The sequence below is a fragment of the Schistocerca cancellata genome, chromosome 2 (assembly GCF_023864275.1).
Source record: "Schistocerca cancellata isolate TAMUIC-IGC-003103 chromosome 2, iqSchCanc2.1, whole genome shotgun sequence".
NCBI lineage: Eukaryota > Metazoa > Arthropoda > Insecta > Orthoptera > Acrididae > Schistocerca > Schistocerca cancellata.
Genome location: NC_064627.1, coordinates 1,104,894,908 through 1,104,912,730, shown reverse-complemented (window position 1 = coordinate 1,104,912,730; position 17,823 = coordinate 1,104,894,908). Strand labels below are relative to the sequence as shown.

General features: G+C 39.0%; 1 protein-coding gene across 1 annotated transcript in view; it reads left to right on the top strand.

Annotated features, from left to right (window-relative positions):
• The window catches only part of LOC126163118 (isocitrate dehydrogenase [NADP], mitochondrial-like), a 143,386-nt gene that overhangs the window by 101,365 nt on the left and 24,198 nt on the right, over positions 1 to 17,823 (top strand). The window contains exons 5-6 of the mRNA XM_049920041.1: positions 1,488 to 1,726; positions 4,535 to 4,692. Coding sequence (XP_049775998.1) covers positions 1,488 to 1,726; positions 4,535 to 4,692 — 397 coding nt within the window. The remainder of the gene's footprint in view (positions 1 to 1,487; positions 1,727 to 4,534; positions 4,693 to 17,823) is intronic.

Genomic DNA, 17,823 nt, shown 5'->3' with positions numbered 1-17,823 from the left:
TGGACCTTCATTTAGGGTTTTTTCCCCAGTTTTACTGTTATTATGTGGCAGAAACAGTCTGAGAGTTCAAAATCTTTTACAGCTACATAACATGTTTCCCTGTTCATATTTGTGTCTAGATGGTCAATTACTGATGCAGTCATTGTAGTAAACCTTGTTGCGCTGTTGACAATAGGGACATACTAAAACTCTGAGGGATATTTGAGTGTGCTGTTAGTTTTATTTATGATGTTTGTGTTTATGTCTACAAACAAAATTATGTTGACTTTTGTAGTTGGAGACTTTATCTAGAACTTCTGTTAATTCGTTGAATGAAATGTGTCCACAGTACCATTGGGTTACCAACACACACACACACACACACACACACACACACACACACACACACACACACACACACACACTAGCAACTGTGTTCCTTGCATGAAATAAATTCATGATCCTCAACCCTTTGAAGTAGTAGTCCTACACTAAGAGTCTTGTCTTTTCATACAACAATAATTGTACATGTCGTGTCTACAACAGTGCTCAGTAACACAAATTACTGTGCAGTTCAAATATTGAAGCTCAACTTTTCAAATTGCTGCATTGATTGCATGTTTTGATGAAAGATAGTTAACTCTGTGAAATATGTGTGTCATTTGATGTGTTAGGATCTACCTTATGAATGATTAGTGAAGAATTTGTATAACTGCTGGAAACACCCTTTACACAGAGGAACCTGTTACCTGGATTTAATCTAAAAAGACGTACTTCTCCTACCCATGACAACAAGTATGTGGGTATACCGTATAGTATGGCATACTAACTTTGCCAACATGTGACTTTGGTGCAGAGAGGAGCCCTCACACATATTACCTCGAAGTGATATACATCATTTAGAAATTCACCATGGTTTCTACAGACTTTCCAGTGACTCATGACACATAAGAGTTCTGTCTTTAAACTTGAACTTACAGATTGCTATTGTGTGTCTGTAATCTGCATTCGTTTTTAAATTGTGTTGTAATTTTGTGTTTGTATTATCTCATCTCTTTGGATTTATTTTAAAACTTGCTGTAATTGTTGTGTAATTCATCATTATCATCATCATCTTGGGCAGTTTCCAGCCTCTGGCCGGGTCTGTAACTGATAACCTAATTGTGATAAAGAATAATTCAATTTCACAAAAGACAATCATGTACGTAAAATACAAGAACTATTCACATCATCATAGAGAAAAATATTGACCAGTGAATAAAGTGCACTTAACAGTTGAGTTCCGTAATGTATTACAGAAAAAAACACCTTAATTGGTTTTCTGTAAAATGGCCAAGGCAGATTGGTGTACACCATTTTTCAGAAACTCACCTCCAGTGTTTATTTCTTTTAATTTGGAGTTAGAATGCTTCTGCTGTAGGACATGTTTCTGAACTGGTTTTATGATGTAAAAGTGACTGACAAGATGAATGTAATGACAATGCTTTTCTTTCATTATTTTTTTTTAGGTTGAAATGGTGTACAGGAGTAATGATGGGGAAACCACGACCATAGAACTGTTTGATTACAAGGGTCCAGGTATTGCCATGGGAATGTACAATACAGATGAATCTATCAAAGCCTTTGCACATTCAAGCTTTCAAGTGGCATTACAGAAGAAATGGCCGCTATATCTCTCTACTAAGAATACAATCTTAAAAAGATATGATGGTCGCTTCAAGGATATCTTTCAGGAGATTTATGATAAGTAAGTTGAGACTAGCAGGTATATAAACACTAGGCTATTCTAGGTCTAAATCAAAAAATGGTTCCCATTAAACCTGTTCAGATATTTTGAAGATGGTGAATGGGTGTGGTTATTTTGCTAACAGACCATAAACAATAATTTTGATCAGTTGAACATACTGGGTCATTATTCTAGACATCAGGGTGCCACTTGATTGAAAGACAGTGAGCCTTTTGCTGTCACTGCACTATCACTTTTTTAGTAGTCAAACTTAGTGTTGGAAGACTTGTAATTACCACCTACTTCGAGATTTGATAACCCCTTCATTACTAGAGAAACTTCAAGATTCTGTGCATATGGGGTGTATCGAAATTCTGTAAAACACTTCTAGGCTCGTAGAGGGGAGTGAATACATAATATTGTGTGAATAGGAACCCATGTCCATGCTACAGCCATTTGAATGCAAGTTTGCTAGGTAGTCATGGTGGGGGGTGGTTACATCAGATCGGTTGATGTCATTTGACATCTTTTCTGTCTCTCTGACCTGAATGGCTTGTTGCGTTTATCAAGATTGTCATCTACAATGGACGATTCCATCACTTACCCTTTTCACCACAATTACACAATGGCTTTGAGAAAGAGTACCTTCACCATCAAGCAGGTGTGAATGTGGTGCTCCAAGGAGATGCCGCAAACCCAAGTTGGGAGAGGCTGTACGCATCACATCAAAGAGAACCCATCAGTGAGTACATGAGCAATTTCTTTGGCTATTAATGAGTGGAATTGTAAAACAAGTGAGGTACTGGGTCAAGCCTAATCAATTACTTGTAAAAGTCATCGCATTATCAACATATTTTCAAATGGGTATTTCATAGAAATGATATGTTTCTGGAAATATGTTCTAGTTAAAAATATTATCTGATCGTTCCCCTGTACATGTCCTAGAAGTTCATGATGAGAATTTCTGAGCACCCTGTAGAAGAAGAGATTCCACTATATTCACTTGTAACAGGAAAAGGGTATTGCTTGTGAGTTGCTACTACTAGAAAAGCTTCCCACTAACATTTAAGCTTAATAAATCATGTATGCATTTGCAGTTCTGCTAATCTATTGACAGCTTTAGGAGCTATGAAGCATGTTAATAAAGCATCGGAAATTTTTTAATCTCGCATATTACAGTAGGTTTGTGCAATTTTTCCATTGTTGAGTTGGTTACTATACCTGAAAAGTATCTCTCGTGTTAGCCATATCACATATTTAGTCTGTTGTTGTGAGCTTTCTTCAGTAACATTACTTATGATTCAATAATATAAAAGATTAATTATTTTGTTTAAAAATGTTTTGTAAACCCCTGTCACCAGTTTTGTAAAGGCCTCGTAGCTAACTGCTGTGGAGGCCGAATTGCCACTGTTATTACGGTAGGCTGAGTCTGTGAGTTTTTGAAGTGGCTTCTGGTTCAGTACACTGCCAGTGTTACAAGCTATGTGCCAGGATCAGAGAACTATAGGAGAACAAAGGCTCTAAAACACCCTACCAAATTAGTAACAAAGTCACACAAATGGTATAAAAAGGTTCACTTACGTTTGTGACTTGTCGGATATTGAGGTCTGCAACATTGTGTGAAAGGCTCTCAATGGCTAAGCACAAATAATCGTAGGTAAGCTTCACAGTACACAGCAAATGCAATTTACGACAACTGTCTGTTCCCTTCTATGAGTTTACTAAACTATGTTTCCTGTCTAAGTCAGCCCTGGATGATGATCTATGTCCAAGTGGGTGAGAGCTGCTCTTCTCTCTTCCGAGTAGGTTTCTATCTTTTGTCATCCGGTCATTGGCGGATTGTACTTGGCTGGCATTTGGCTGAGGCGAATTTGATATCTTCATCTTCAGCACTGCCTGGTGGAACTTGGCAAGTGGCAAGTCTCTATGGCACTGGCACCAACTCGCATCTTTGTGCCTGTGGTGCTTTTGCCCTGGCTGTGTTTTGTTCAGACGGCACAGCAAAATGGATCATACAGTTTGTAATATATTGTTATGAGAAAGCAATAAAATGCAGCAAAGTTGTAGAAATGTTGCATATTGCTTGTGATGAGTCTGCTGTAAGTACAGCAAGGGTTTACAAGTCGTATCAGGATTCAGAAGCAGGCTGTGAAGATGCTGATGATGAAAAGGGTATGGACACCTCAAAAAAATGATGAAATCATGGAAAGAGTGAAGACACTATTATCAGTGATGTCTGAATTGCAATTTGAGTCCCTGATGATGATCACATATAAATTGACTTGTGCTATGAATTTCTTATGATTGGAGTATTTTGTGGTGAAACAGTTCATTGGTTTTGCATTAGAATAATGTACCTGCTTACATGTTGTTGCTTATTCATGAATTTTTGACCAAAAACGATACTGTAGTGCAGCTCCAGCCTCAATATTAGCCAGTCATGGCCTCATTTGACTCTTTTCTGTCCCATTCTTAAAAATAAAGGAAACCTTAAATAAATAATAAAATATTGGAATTTACTAGTACATTCATTGTGTGTACAAACAATAGCATTCTCTGTTGAAGCAGGCAGAACAGCTCTTCCATGTGTGTGCAATAAACATGCGTTTGGTGTGAAGTGTTTGTTCCTGTTGACAATCCTTTATCTGTTATTCTTTTTATACAGTTATTGAAACATGCTAAATGTATGTGCCTTGCATATGAATTTTGGAAATGGTAACTCACTTTTAAATGACACTGAAAATTGTCCAGTAACAAGTTTATTAATGCAGTGAGATATGAAATACAGTAATTTCAGCTTCTGAAAATGTTAATTTATTTTTGTTGCAGGGAGTACAAAGCTGAATTTGAAAAAAACAAGATCTGGTATGAGCACAGACTAATTGATGACATGGTAGCACAAGTTCTGAAATCAAGTGGTGGCTTTGTATGGGCATGCAAAAACTATGATGGAGATGTCCAGTCAGATATAGTTGCACAGGGATATGGTAAAATAGTTTAAATAATTATTATTTCTAGTGTTAGTACACTTTATCTTTGTTGCAAACACAGTATTGTAGAAGGATACATAGTGTTGCCAGTGATAAAAATGAAATCAGCATTTGAGCATCTTGTGAGGCACATGTAAAGCTTCAAGCTGACATACAGAATGGATAAATGTTTAAATTTTTAATGCTAACTACAGCTGAAATGGTCTTGTTAATAGAAAAATGTGTACATATTGCTTCAGTAGAGTTTGTGACTGACACTGTAGCCATAACTGAATTAAATGTTTGGTTGTGAAGGTTGGTAAATACTAATCTGGGCATGATGCATGCTATAGCCATCAGTCTTCACTTTGAAATGCACCAGTGTGGGAAATTGAGGGAACAAATAGATCATGCCTTCTACAGTATTATGGGTTGTTTGGGTAGAGCAGACTTGTGGGTGTAGTACCTACAGACAGAACCAGCTATTTCTTTGAAAATTGTGGTAGTGTGGCAGCAGGGATCTAAAAGGTGAGCCCTATTCTGTAACATACATGTCATATTATAAGGAGTCATTCCAGTCCCGGGAGCGGAAAGACTTACCTTAGGGGGGAAAAAAGGACGGGTATACACTCGCGCACACACACACATATCCATCCACACATATACAGACACAAGCAGACGTCTTTAAATATGTCTGAACACAAACATACACACAAAATTCAAGCTTTCGCAACCAACGGTTGCCTCATCAGGAAAGAGGGAAGGAGAAGGAAAGACAAAAGGATATGGGTTTTAAGGGAGAGGGTAAGGAGTCATTCCAATCCCGGGAGCGGAAAGACTTACCTTAGGGAAGGAGGAAGGAGAAGGAAAGACAAAAGGATATGGGTTTTAAGGGAGAGGGTAAGGAGTCATTCCAATCCCGGGAGTGGAAAGACTTACCCTAAGGTATGTATATATATATATATATATATATATATATATATATATATATATATATATATATAAAAAGAAAGATGATGAGACTTACCAAACAAAAGCGCTGGCAGGTCGACAGACACACAAACAAATACAAACATACACACAAAAATCTAGCTTTCGCAACCAACGGTTGCCTCGTCAGGAAAGAGGGAAGGAGAAGGAAAGACAAAAGGATATGGGTTTTAAGGGAGAGGCCTTTACAAATGTCTGCTTGTGTCTGTGTATATGCGGATGGATATGTGTGTGTGTGCGAGTGTATACCTGTCCTTTTTTCCCCCAAGGTAAGTCTTTCCGCTCCCGGGATTGGAATGACTCCAGACCCTCTCCCTTAAAACCCAAAACCCATATCCTTTTGTCTTTCCTTCTCCTTCCCTCTTTCCTGACGAGGCAACCGTTGGTTGCGAAAGCTAGATTTTTGTGTGTATGTTTGTATTTGTTTGTGTGTCTGTCGACCTGCCAGCGCTTTTGTTTGGTAAGTCTCATCATCTTTCTTTTTAAATATATTTTTCCCACGTGGAATGTTTCCCTCTATTTTATATATATATATATATATATATATATATATATATATATATATATATATATATATATATATATATATATATATATATATATGATTAAATATTTTTATGTCTTCTGACAGTGATCAAACATTATATTACTTAAATATAGCCTAATTTTTGTGTCCTCTACTGAAATGATCTTTCATTTAGTGTGCGTGTTTGCTATCAATTAAACGATTTCTTGCTAGATGACACTTATCTCCTATTCATTAAGCTCATGTTAGCACATCGTATTTCAGACTGTTGCACTTCATGTATGAGATTTCCCCTATTATCTTCCCCCGCAACGTGTGACATGTCTAACACGCAGCGTACTGATATACACAATGTGTGTATGGTGTGAAAATTATGTCCACTTGTCCAAGTGTTTTGTGTGTTGTTCTTCTTGGCCATCCTGTGACATCGGGTTATGATAGAAACATGGGGAAAAGAGAAGTGTTTGACTTCTAGAAACTTATGAATATGGATAGAGCAAAAGATAGAACTGGTACTCCTGGCAGAGGAGAAAGAAAGGCAAGTAAAGAATGGATTTGTTAGGGTCGAAGAAAGAGAGAAGATATCCCTGAAAGACAGAATCCCTTACCACCCACCACCCCAAGGAATTACCACTTCTGCTACATTCCTTCCTGTGACGCCGGAGGGAGAAGGTGTTCAGCATTCCCTACAGAATGGACTTGTCACAACTTCACTGCCACGTACTCCGAAAATTGAACTTAGCAAATCTCTATTGCAAGTGTGGATAGAAATAACAACAGATGGAGAAAAGGGAAAAAAAGGGAAAGAAAGAAATTAGTAAACTGTCATCGTCAGTCGTCAGTCCATGTATTGTCATTTCTGTCAACCACCCATAAAGTACCTCCCAATTTGAAGTCCTATAATCTTGCTTTTACAAACAAGGATGCAAGGTAGTTAGTAAAGAAGATAGAATAGTGGGATGTACAGAATACAGAATAATGTCAAAGGGAAGGAATGACTTTGGAAAAACCAAAGATGAAATACCAAAGCCATTATCATGGACTTCTGATGGGCGTCATTCTGCCAAATTTGTCAAGTGTGCAAATTCTCCTGGGGATAAATATTTCTTAACTGTATCAACATTGTGTAATCCCTTTTCCTTGCCTGTATCTGGCTCAACATTATCATCAGGGGTAGCTACTAACACCTGCAATTGTATATTGTTGTTGTTAGTTGTACTCTGTTTATTATGTCTGTTGTTGACAGGGGAAACTGTCTATTGTTTTTATCATCCTTGTTTTGACTAGAATCATTCACATCTTCATTATGTTCCTTGTTGAGGGTATCTAATCCTGCTACAAGAGCAGGTAAATCGTGACTGTTGTCCAGCATTTATACCAAATTTCTTTATGCTCATAATGTGGCGATCGATATATTAACACTTCTACTAAATGTACTTTCTCTGATGGGCTATTTCAATATTTCAAACTCATTAGAAGCCACTCTGTGCACTTCTTATAACAGCCCAAGAACTATTGTAATGCTTTGGGTCAAGTAATCAGAGTAACAATGTCTCTTGTGTGCTGAGAGACCAATATTTCCACTTGAGACTTTCAGGAAAGCCCTTCTAGGACTTAATCTTCAGAATGGGCATTTCCACATTTTGCTGAATCATTGATCACATAACTAAGTGTGAAATCTACCTTTCTGGAGTCCTCCCATCTTTTTGGTGGTGATATAGAGAACATCCTCAAAAAAACATACTGAATGCACTTCCCCATCTGGTTTGAACTTTGCAGAATGTTTAGAAAAATTTATCCCATTTCTCATTTGAATAGCCTCAAAAAGCTTACGAGGTACACCAGTGTTATTGTTAGTCTCATTACTTATAATTTCTCTTTTTGTAGTTTCTAAGGCATCCCACAAGATCTGTATTTCCTTTCTGAGGTGTACGGTATCTCCCAAAGATTTGGTTTTAATACTAGTGCAGCCAACCATATCTTGTACTTGCAAAAACTCCTGTAATCTCTCTTCCAAACTAGTCAAGGTGCTTGGGGACTCAAAACCACTCAGTAATTTTCTCTGCTCTAATATTCAATCCAGTCTTGTCTACTTGAGATTTAGTTGTCTAATGTTTGTACTTTGCCATGAACTTAATTCAAATGATCATGTAATTCGTTCCTCACTAAATCACATTGTGCATTAATGTCTGTATGTACTTCGCTAGGCAAAACTTTTAATCTTCTCCATAGCAGTAATTTTATTAGCCTGTATGTTAGCTATAGATATTAATTTCTATTCAAACGCTTCTGCTGGCGATTAAATCGTTGCCATCCGGTAGTGGTAACTTCTATCTTTTGGTTGATACTTTCTTCTAGCTTCTTAAGAGTAGTATCCCTGTGAGCCTTAATGTTAGCTTCTGATTCAACCTTAAGGGTTCCTGGGAGTTTCTTAGTGTGCGCTCTAATTTCTTATAAACGCTTCAGTGTTTTCCTCCATAAATGATCTAAACCATTCTGATGCTTCAGCTGCCATTTTTCTGGTCCACACTATCATACACTAATTAGATTCTCAACTAATTACTTAAGCTAGGTGTTCGCTGAGTTTCTTTACTCTCAAAAGTCATTAACTAATCTTGTTAGTTCTAGTACAGACAACAATAAAATTAAAAAAAAAGTTTGGAACTGACAAAATCACAGCTCACCCATTGTGTAGAAAAGCAAACTGGAGACACTGTCATCAACTGCACTGATGAAGTTGGTGTGTTGTGTTGGCGTGATATGCCATGAAGACTCACGCTGCTATAGTTGGTGCATCAAATTGCGCTGCAGTTGCCCTGTCCACCAGCTGCAATCCCATCATTACTCTTCCTTGTGAAACCTGTGGCAAACTCTTCTGTCATAATTGATATGCACGCATGTGTGGTTTGAATATTTAATAAACCCACACAATGGTTTTCTGAATTATTGCAGGCAACCATGATTATTCATCATCTTGGTGCGAAAATTTCTTCTTGTTATGTAGTGTATTGTAAATTGGCTTCATTAGTTTTTTTATGTGAGGGGGAGGGGAGGGTCACCTCTACACTCTCATATAAGTTCTGATGTTGATTCTTGAGTTGCCCCTGGCTACCAAATATTTCTTAGAAATAATTCCCAAAAAAATTTATGAAAACTCTCCTTTCCAGCACCACAGTTTTCTTGTCCTCCAGTGAGGTCATCAAATGTGGTTTTCTACCTTTTACTCGTCTTCAGCTATAATCTGCTGTATTTTTCAACTATTTACTATTTTTCAACTATTTACATCAGTTGTGGAGACAGGTCCAATTATCAATAACTCATAATTTCAAATACATCATTCAATACATCTGACCACACTGAGCTCAACTAGATCTAAGATTTACTGTCTTCATTTGTCTTGAGAATTTGTATTATTGTATGCCTGTTTTCTGCAGGGTATTCATGACACCCTCAAGAGGAGTCACTACTGTGCTAACCATGCTGCACCTTGCCCCTGCTGTGTTACGTCACCGCATATGCACCATCTTCACAGATCACAAATCAGGGCATGCACAATATATTTTTCATACTACATAAAATGTTTTTAAAAGACATCACCACCTTTCGCCAGCCAGCATGAGTGCCTTCAGTGGAATGTAGGTCATTCTCACATGTAATCCATGTTACACTACACCACTTCTTGTAACACATCGAGAAGACTGTTGCAGTTGATACTGTCACGAACTGCTTTAAAATCCACATGCAGTTGATGCACCATTTTATTGTACTCGTCACACTTTTCCATTATTAATCTGAGGGTGAACATCTGACCTGTTCTTGCTCTTTCCTACCACTCTCTTATTTCCCAGTCGTGGCCTCTGTTTTTGGTCATAGTTTCTAGTTCAGTATCCTAGCCAGTATTTTGTATAGGCAGCATTCACCAATGCTGTTCCTCTATGGCTACTGCAATTTGTCCTGTCACCTTTTCTATATATTGGTGTGGTGAAGGATGTGTTCCAGTTTGTCGTTTTTTTTTTTTTTTTTTTTTTTTTCATGTCTCCATATTTTCCGAAGCAGTTCATGCATTTTCTTTAATATCTGTATGCTATCATACTTGAAGGTTGTATACATGGAAGAAGCCTGGAGATACTGACAGGTTTCAGATAGATTATATAATGGTAAGACAGAGATTTAGGAATCAGGTTTTAAATTGTAAGACATTTCCAGGGGCAGATGTGGACTCTGACCACAATTTATTGGTTATGAACTGTAGATTAAAACTGAAGAAACTGCAAAAAGGTGGGAATTTAAGGAGATTGAGACCTGGATAAACTGACTAAACCATAGGTTGGACAGAGTTTCAGGGAGAGCATAAGGGAACAATTGACAGGAATGGGGGAAAGAAATACAGTAGAAGAAGAATGGGTAGCTTTGATAGATGAAGTAGTGAAGGCAGCAGAGGATCATGTAGGTAAAAAGACGAGGCCTAGTAGAAATCCTTGGGTAACAGAAGAAATATTGAATTTAATTGATGAAAGGAGGAAATATAAAAATGCAGTAAATGAAGCAGGCAAAAAGGAATACAAACGTCTCAAAAATGAGATCGACAGGAAGTGCAAAATGGCTAAGCAGGGATGGCTGGAGGACAAATGCAAGGATGTAGAGGCTTATCTCAATAGGGGTAAGATAGATACTGCCTACAGGAAAAGTAAAGAGATCTTTGGAGAAAAGAAAACCACGTGTATGAATATCAAGAGCTCAGATGGAAACCCAGTTCTAAGCAAAGAAGGGAAAGCAGAAAGGTGGAAGGAGTATATAGAGGATCTATACAAGAGCGATGTACTTGAGGACAATATTATGGAAATGGAAGAGGATGTAGATGAAGATGAAATGGGAGATACGATACTGCGTGAAGAGTTTCACAGAGCACTGAAAGATCTGAGTCGAAACAAGGCCCCAGGAGTAGACAACATTCCATTAGAACTACTGACGGCCTTGGGAGAGCCAGTCCTGACAAAACTCTACCATCTGGTGAGCAAGATTTATGAGACAGGTGAAATGCCCTCAGACTTCAAGAAGAATATAATAATTCCAATCCCAAAGAAAGCAGGTGTTGACAGATGTGAAAATTACCGAACTATCAGTTTTATAAGTGACTTCTTTACAGACGAATGGAAAAACTGATAGAAGCCGACCTCGGGGAAGATCAGTTTGGATTCCGTAGAAATATTGGAACACGTGAGGCAATACTGACCCTACGACTTATCGTAGGAAATAGATTAAGGAAAGGCAAACCTACACTTCTAGCATTTGTAGACTTAGAGAAAGCTTTTGACAATGTTGACTGGAATACTCTCTTTCAAATTCTAAAGGTGGCAGGGGTAAAATACAGGGAGCGAAAGGCTATTTACAATTTGTACAGAAACCAGATGGCAGTTATAAGAGTCGAGGGACATGAAAGGGAAGCAGTGGTTGGGAAGGGAGTGAGGCAGGGTTGTAGCCTCTCCCCAATATTTATTCAATCTGTATATTGAGCAAGCAGTAAAGGAAACAAAAGAAAAATTCGGAGTAGGTATTAAAGTCCATGGAGAAGAAATAAAAACTTTGAGGTTTGTCGATGACATTGTACTTCTGTCAGAGACAGCAAAGGACTTAGAAGAGCAGTTGAACGGAATGGATAGGGTATTGAAAGGAGGATATAGGATGAACATCAACAAAAGCAAAATGAGGATAATGGAATGTAGTCGAATTAAGTCGGGTGATGCTGTGGGAATTAGATTAGGAAATGAGACACTTAAAGTAGTAAAGGAGTTTTGCTATTTGTGGAGCAAAATAACTGATGATGGTCAAAGTAGAGAGGATATAAAATGAAGACTGGCAATGGCAAGGAAAGCGTTTCTGAAGAAGGAAAAATTTGTTAACATAGAGTTTAGATTTAAATGTCAGGAAGTCATTTCTGAAAGTATTTGTATGGAATGTAGCCATGTATGGAAGTGAAACATGGACGATAACTAGTTTGGACAAGAAGAGAATAGAAGCTTAAAAATGTGGTGCTACAGAAGAATGCTGAAGATTAGATGGGTAGATCATATAACTAATGAGGAGGTATTGAATAGGATTGGGGAGAAGAGGAATTTGTGGCACCACTTGACTATAATAAGGGATCGGTTGGTAGGACATGTTCTGAGGCATCAAGGGATCACCAATATAGTACTGGAGGGCAGCGTAGAGGGAGACCAAGGGATGAATACACTAAACAGATACAGAAGGATGTAGGTTGCAGTAGGTATTGGGAGATGAAGAAACTTGCAGAGGATAGAGTAGCATGGAGAGCTGCATCAAACCAGTCTCAGGACTGAAGACCACAACAACAACAACCACCATACTTGAAAAGTGCACATGATATCTGATATTTTCCCACAGCTCTGTAATTTCTCATCTCCATAGCAGCTACAGTGACTTCTTCCAGTCTTGGGTCCCCTGCATCTACATTTCCAAGAGTTTACTCCACTTGTTCCTCTTCTTCAAAGCTCTGGATTTCCCCAGATTAGTTCTTTAAAATATTCTTCTCATTTTTCTATGAGTTTAGTTTGATATCTAATCAACTTTACTTCTTTATCCCTACATATCATCGTCTTGGCCTGCCATCATTGTTTTATCTTGTATATTCCCTTAAACATTCTTCTGATATCCTTTTCTGCCTTGGTGTCATTCAGTCTATTTTTCTCCTCTCTTTTTTCCTCCTGCAAATAATTTTTGCTTTCTATCATATTTCTTCATAATTTTGTCTGGCGGCCCATGTATGTCACTGGATCATCTTCTTTGTGCTATTTCTTTCCTCAATAGCCTTACACAGTTATTGTTGTTCCATACATATCGTCTTACTTTGTTTTCCAGCTACAACCTGACTCCTGTCACCTGTAGTGTTGTTCTTTTCACAGGTTGCTGCTGCTCTTCAGGGCTAGTTTCCTCCTCAGTGACACTCTCTTTCATCTATTCATCTGTTTTTCTTTGAAATTTTGCTCTTATCATCTCATTGGTGCTGACTGAGTCCGCATTATACTTCTGATCCCTTTCTATGTGGTTGTATATTTTTGTAAGCTAATTACACACAGAGAATCAAAAATGTTTGAAAGTAAAATCATTATGATAAGAACAGATCAAATACAGTGCTAAAATTTTTATATGTGGTGTTACTGCTCTTACTTGTGTGTTTTGCATTCTCAATGGTGCAAGCTGTACACAACTGAAGATACACGAGGTTATCGAGACATGCAAACAGTTTTGTTTTGTCGACTGTACATAGAGCTCACCTTCGTGTACAGCTTCATGATAAAACATACAGCTTCCTTCTTTGCCAAAACACACACACACACACACACACACACACACACACACACACACACACACACACAAATTGCACATGTGATTTTCCAGTCAAACTCGCAAAACACAGTAACATGTATTGGCTGAATTTTGTCTATATGCTGAGAAGAGGGCATCAAGGGGCTTCAGTGGTGTTATATGTTGTCTTTAGTGCAGAATACAGTTGTATGCTGGATCAGAACTTGGAACACAGACCCAAGCCTTTTATTGGCTGCAGTCCTTGCTAATTTGTCACGGCAAACCTCACAAAGCAGCTCACAATTTTGGTCTGCCATCACTTCTTTATTTCGCGTCAAGAAATATCAATTAACTGTAATGTGTAAAGTAGAATAAAAGCTCTATTTTGCATGATAACACATTTTTATCTCAGGAATAATAATAATCAGATTACCAGTAATTATTGACATTGTCATACAGAAAAATCACAGAACTATAGGTAATAAATGCATTGTAAAAAAGGTGCGACTGTTAAAAGTTGATGGAAATGATGACATACAAAGCTATGTAACGTCTTCTTAATGGGGTCTGCTCCATGGTGTGATATACTGAGAATTAGTGACTCTGTATCATTTTGCCATTTCAGTTTGTCTTAGTTCACTAAGAACTTCTGCCATAGGCAATGGATCAGTTCAGGACAAGCTCAGCATTCTGTGATGAAATTACACTTCATAGCTCTTAAAACATATCAGTGAGATAATTTGTAAAGATCAGTATGTTGTTTGTTATGAACAGTTTATCAAATGTAACTTTAAGCTATACTGTGATTCACGTTAAGGCTGCTATTACTGTAAAACAAACTTTTCTTATCTCGACTCAGTTTGATTTTTCTGATCTTTTTTTGAATTTATGCTGTGGAGTGCAAATTTTGTTATTAAGATCAGCGGAATCCTGGAACAGCAAATTGTAAAATGTTAGTTCATGGCCTTATACTGCCATTATACATCAATAACATACTGTCTATTTAAAATTGCTGTCATGATGACGGTTCAGTAGTATGAATTTTGATGCATAGTATTTATTTTAATTAGCACTTCAATTAACTGAAAATGTTTTGTTTAAAATGATTTAGTCTGAAAAGTCTTCTATAGATTTTGATAATTGTGGTGATTTGAGTACATAAATTTCAGAATTCTCCTATCCTCAGTCAGTTCAGAGAGATTGTGTTTGAAATGGTTTTGAGATTAAAGTGTGAGCACATCCTCTTGAACTTGCTTATTGGCATTGGCCTTCCTGTACAATCCCCTCAGTAAATATCTCTTCTCCCCAACTATATTCAGTATCTGTTCATTAGTTATCTGCTCTATCCATCTAATCTTCATCATTCTACTATTTTAGTTTGTCGTTTTGTGGTTTAATTCCTTCAGCATTACGTGATTTAATTTAACTACACTGCATTACCCTAGTTTTACTTGATAATGTAATTAGATAGATAAAAAATCTACCCACCAAGTGGCAGCGGAGCACACACACAAAAAAAAAGGTTGTAATTAGGCAAGCTTTTGGAGCCAGTGGCTCATTCTTCAGGCAGGAGGGTTGAAGGGGAAGGAAGAGGGATGGGAGGAAAGTCACCCAGAACTGTGGATCAGGGCAGACTTATCGCATGCGATGAGAAGGAAAGACTGATTGTTTGGGATTACATTGGATGAGATTTGAAAACATGAGAGCTTAAAGGTGGAAGACAGAGTAATATGCAGGACAGAGATTACTACTTGAACATCATGCATAAGTCAATAAGGCTGAAAAGCTAGGTGCATTGTATGTAATAGAGGTGGGAGGGGAGGGGAGGGGGTGAAAAATAGATGGGTAAGACAATTAAAAATGTAGAAAACTAAAACAGAGTGAAGAAAAGAGTAGTTACTGTGAAGAAATGCTGAGACGAAAGAAATTAACATAAATTATGGCCAGGTGGGTGGCAAGAACCAAGACATGTTGTAGCACTAGTTCTCACCTGCGGAGTTCTGAGAAACTGGTGTCTGGGGGAAGAATCCAGATGTGCATGTGGTGAAACAGGCGCCGAGGTCATGATCGTCACATAACAGGATATTGCGTATTGCCAATATACACCCTCTGCCTATGCCCATTCATCCTAATTGATAATTTGGAGACAGTCATGCCAATGTTAAAGGCCAAAAAGTTTCTTACATAACAGCTGGTATGATGTGTTGTTTCACTGGTGGCACTCCATTTGATAGTGTATGTTTTGCTGATTACAGGGCTGCTATAGGTGATGGTAGGAGGATGCATAGGGCAAGTCTTGCAACGAGGACGGTCACAGGGGTAGCAGCCGTAAGGTAGGGAAACGGGTGCAGAAGGAGCATAGGGTCTGACAAGAAAATTGCGGAGATTTGGAGGGCGACAAAAAGCTATTGAAGGTGTGGTGGGAAAAATTTCAGACAGACTTGGGATGATTTCTGCCTCATAACCAAACAGTGGAAACTCCAGGTTGGGTTATCAACAATATTAGGAAAAGAATAGATTGCTATTCACCGTACAGATGACCTGTTGGAATGCAGACAGGCGCCATGAAAGACTGTTATGTATTATAGCTTTTGAGCAAAGTCTTCTTCAGCAAAGAAAGCAGAAACACACATTCACACAAGCAAGCACACCTCGTGCACACGACCGCTACCATCGGCAGTGCGATTGCACTGCAACTGTCATATGAATAGCAATCTAGATTGAGGCGTTGAAGGAGAGGAATAGTAAAGTATGTGTGTGTGTGTGTGTGTGTGTGTGGGGGGGGGGGGGGGGGAAGAGCTATGTTTGGTGGGGCATGCAGGGCCTAGATGACAGCCTGACGAGAATACCAGGTGAAGTGTTGGAAGGTGGGAGGTGGGGTGATGGCTCCATCCACAACTCTCTCCAAGTTAAACCCACTAACCACTAACAATACCTGCATTTTGACAGTTGCCATCACTTCCGTGCCAATAAATCCCTCCCGTAGAGCCTGCCACTCAGAGGTGGCTTGTCTGCAGTGACAAGACCTCCCTTTGCCAGTATGATAGTCTCATGAAGGCCTTCACAGGGAGGCACTGTACTCATGACATAGCCTACAAACAGGTTTCCTGTGCCATTTCTCCATATACCCCCAATCCTCCCACCACCTGCAAGGCTAGCAACGGAGTGCCTCCTTCGTTATCCAGTACCACCCCTTTCTGGAACAAATGAACCACCACCTTTGTCGGGGCATTGATTATCGATCAAATGAGGGACAGCCTTACCAAGATCCTTCTCAGCCCTCCTAAAGTGGTGTTCCGTCACCCACCCAACCTGCACAATGTCCCTGTCCATTCTTGTATGCCACTCCCAGTTCCAACCCCTTGCCACAGGTATCATATTCCTGTGGAAGATCCAGGTGCAAGACCAGCCCAATCCACACACCCAGCACTTCCTGTTCCAGTCCTGTGAGAGGTTTATCTTACATATCAAGGGTTGGGCCACCTCTGAAACCAGCCATATCATACACAAGCTCTGTTGCAACGATTGCACAACTTCTTATATTGGTATGACTACCAACCAGTTCTTCACCAGGATGAACAGCCACTGCCAAACTGTGGCCAATAGCAGGGTAGCCCACCCTGTGGCACAACATACAGCTGAACATAATATGCTTGATTTCAGTGGCTACTTCACGACCTGGGCCATCTGGATCCTCTGCTCCACCACCAGCTTTTTTGATATGCGCTGATGGGAGTTAACCTTACAGCACATTCTCTGCTCCCGGAATCATCCCGGCCTCAGCATATGGTAATCTACTGTCCCTACACTCTCAACCCAACTGTTTTTGCCCCCTCTGTCCTGTTACCTTCTCCATTTTCATGGCACTCTCCCATCCTTTCACCTTCCCTGCTCCTCTCTTTTTCCACTCCCCCCACCCACCCCTGTCCCTCTTGACACTTCACCTGGCAGTCTTGTCAGGCTGCCATCTAGTCCCTGCATGACCTGCCAGACAGTGCTTGGTGACTGAAATTTCGTGAGAAGATTCCGTCGCAACGAAATACACCTTTGTTTGAATGATGTTCACCCCAATTCCTGTATCGTGTCAGTGACACTCGCTCTTCTATTTTGCGATAATACAAAACATGCTGCTCATCTTTGAATTCTTTCGATGTAATGCATTAATCCTACCTGAAAAGGATCCCAGACGGTGCTGCAGTACTCCAAAAGCATAGTACAGGCAGTCTCTTTAGTAGCTCTGTTACATTTTCTAAGTGTTCTGCCAGTAAAACACAATCTTTGCTTTGTCCTCCACACTACATTTTCTGTGT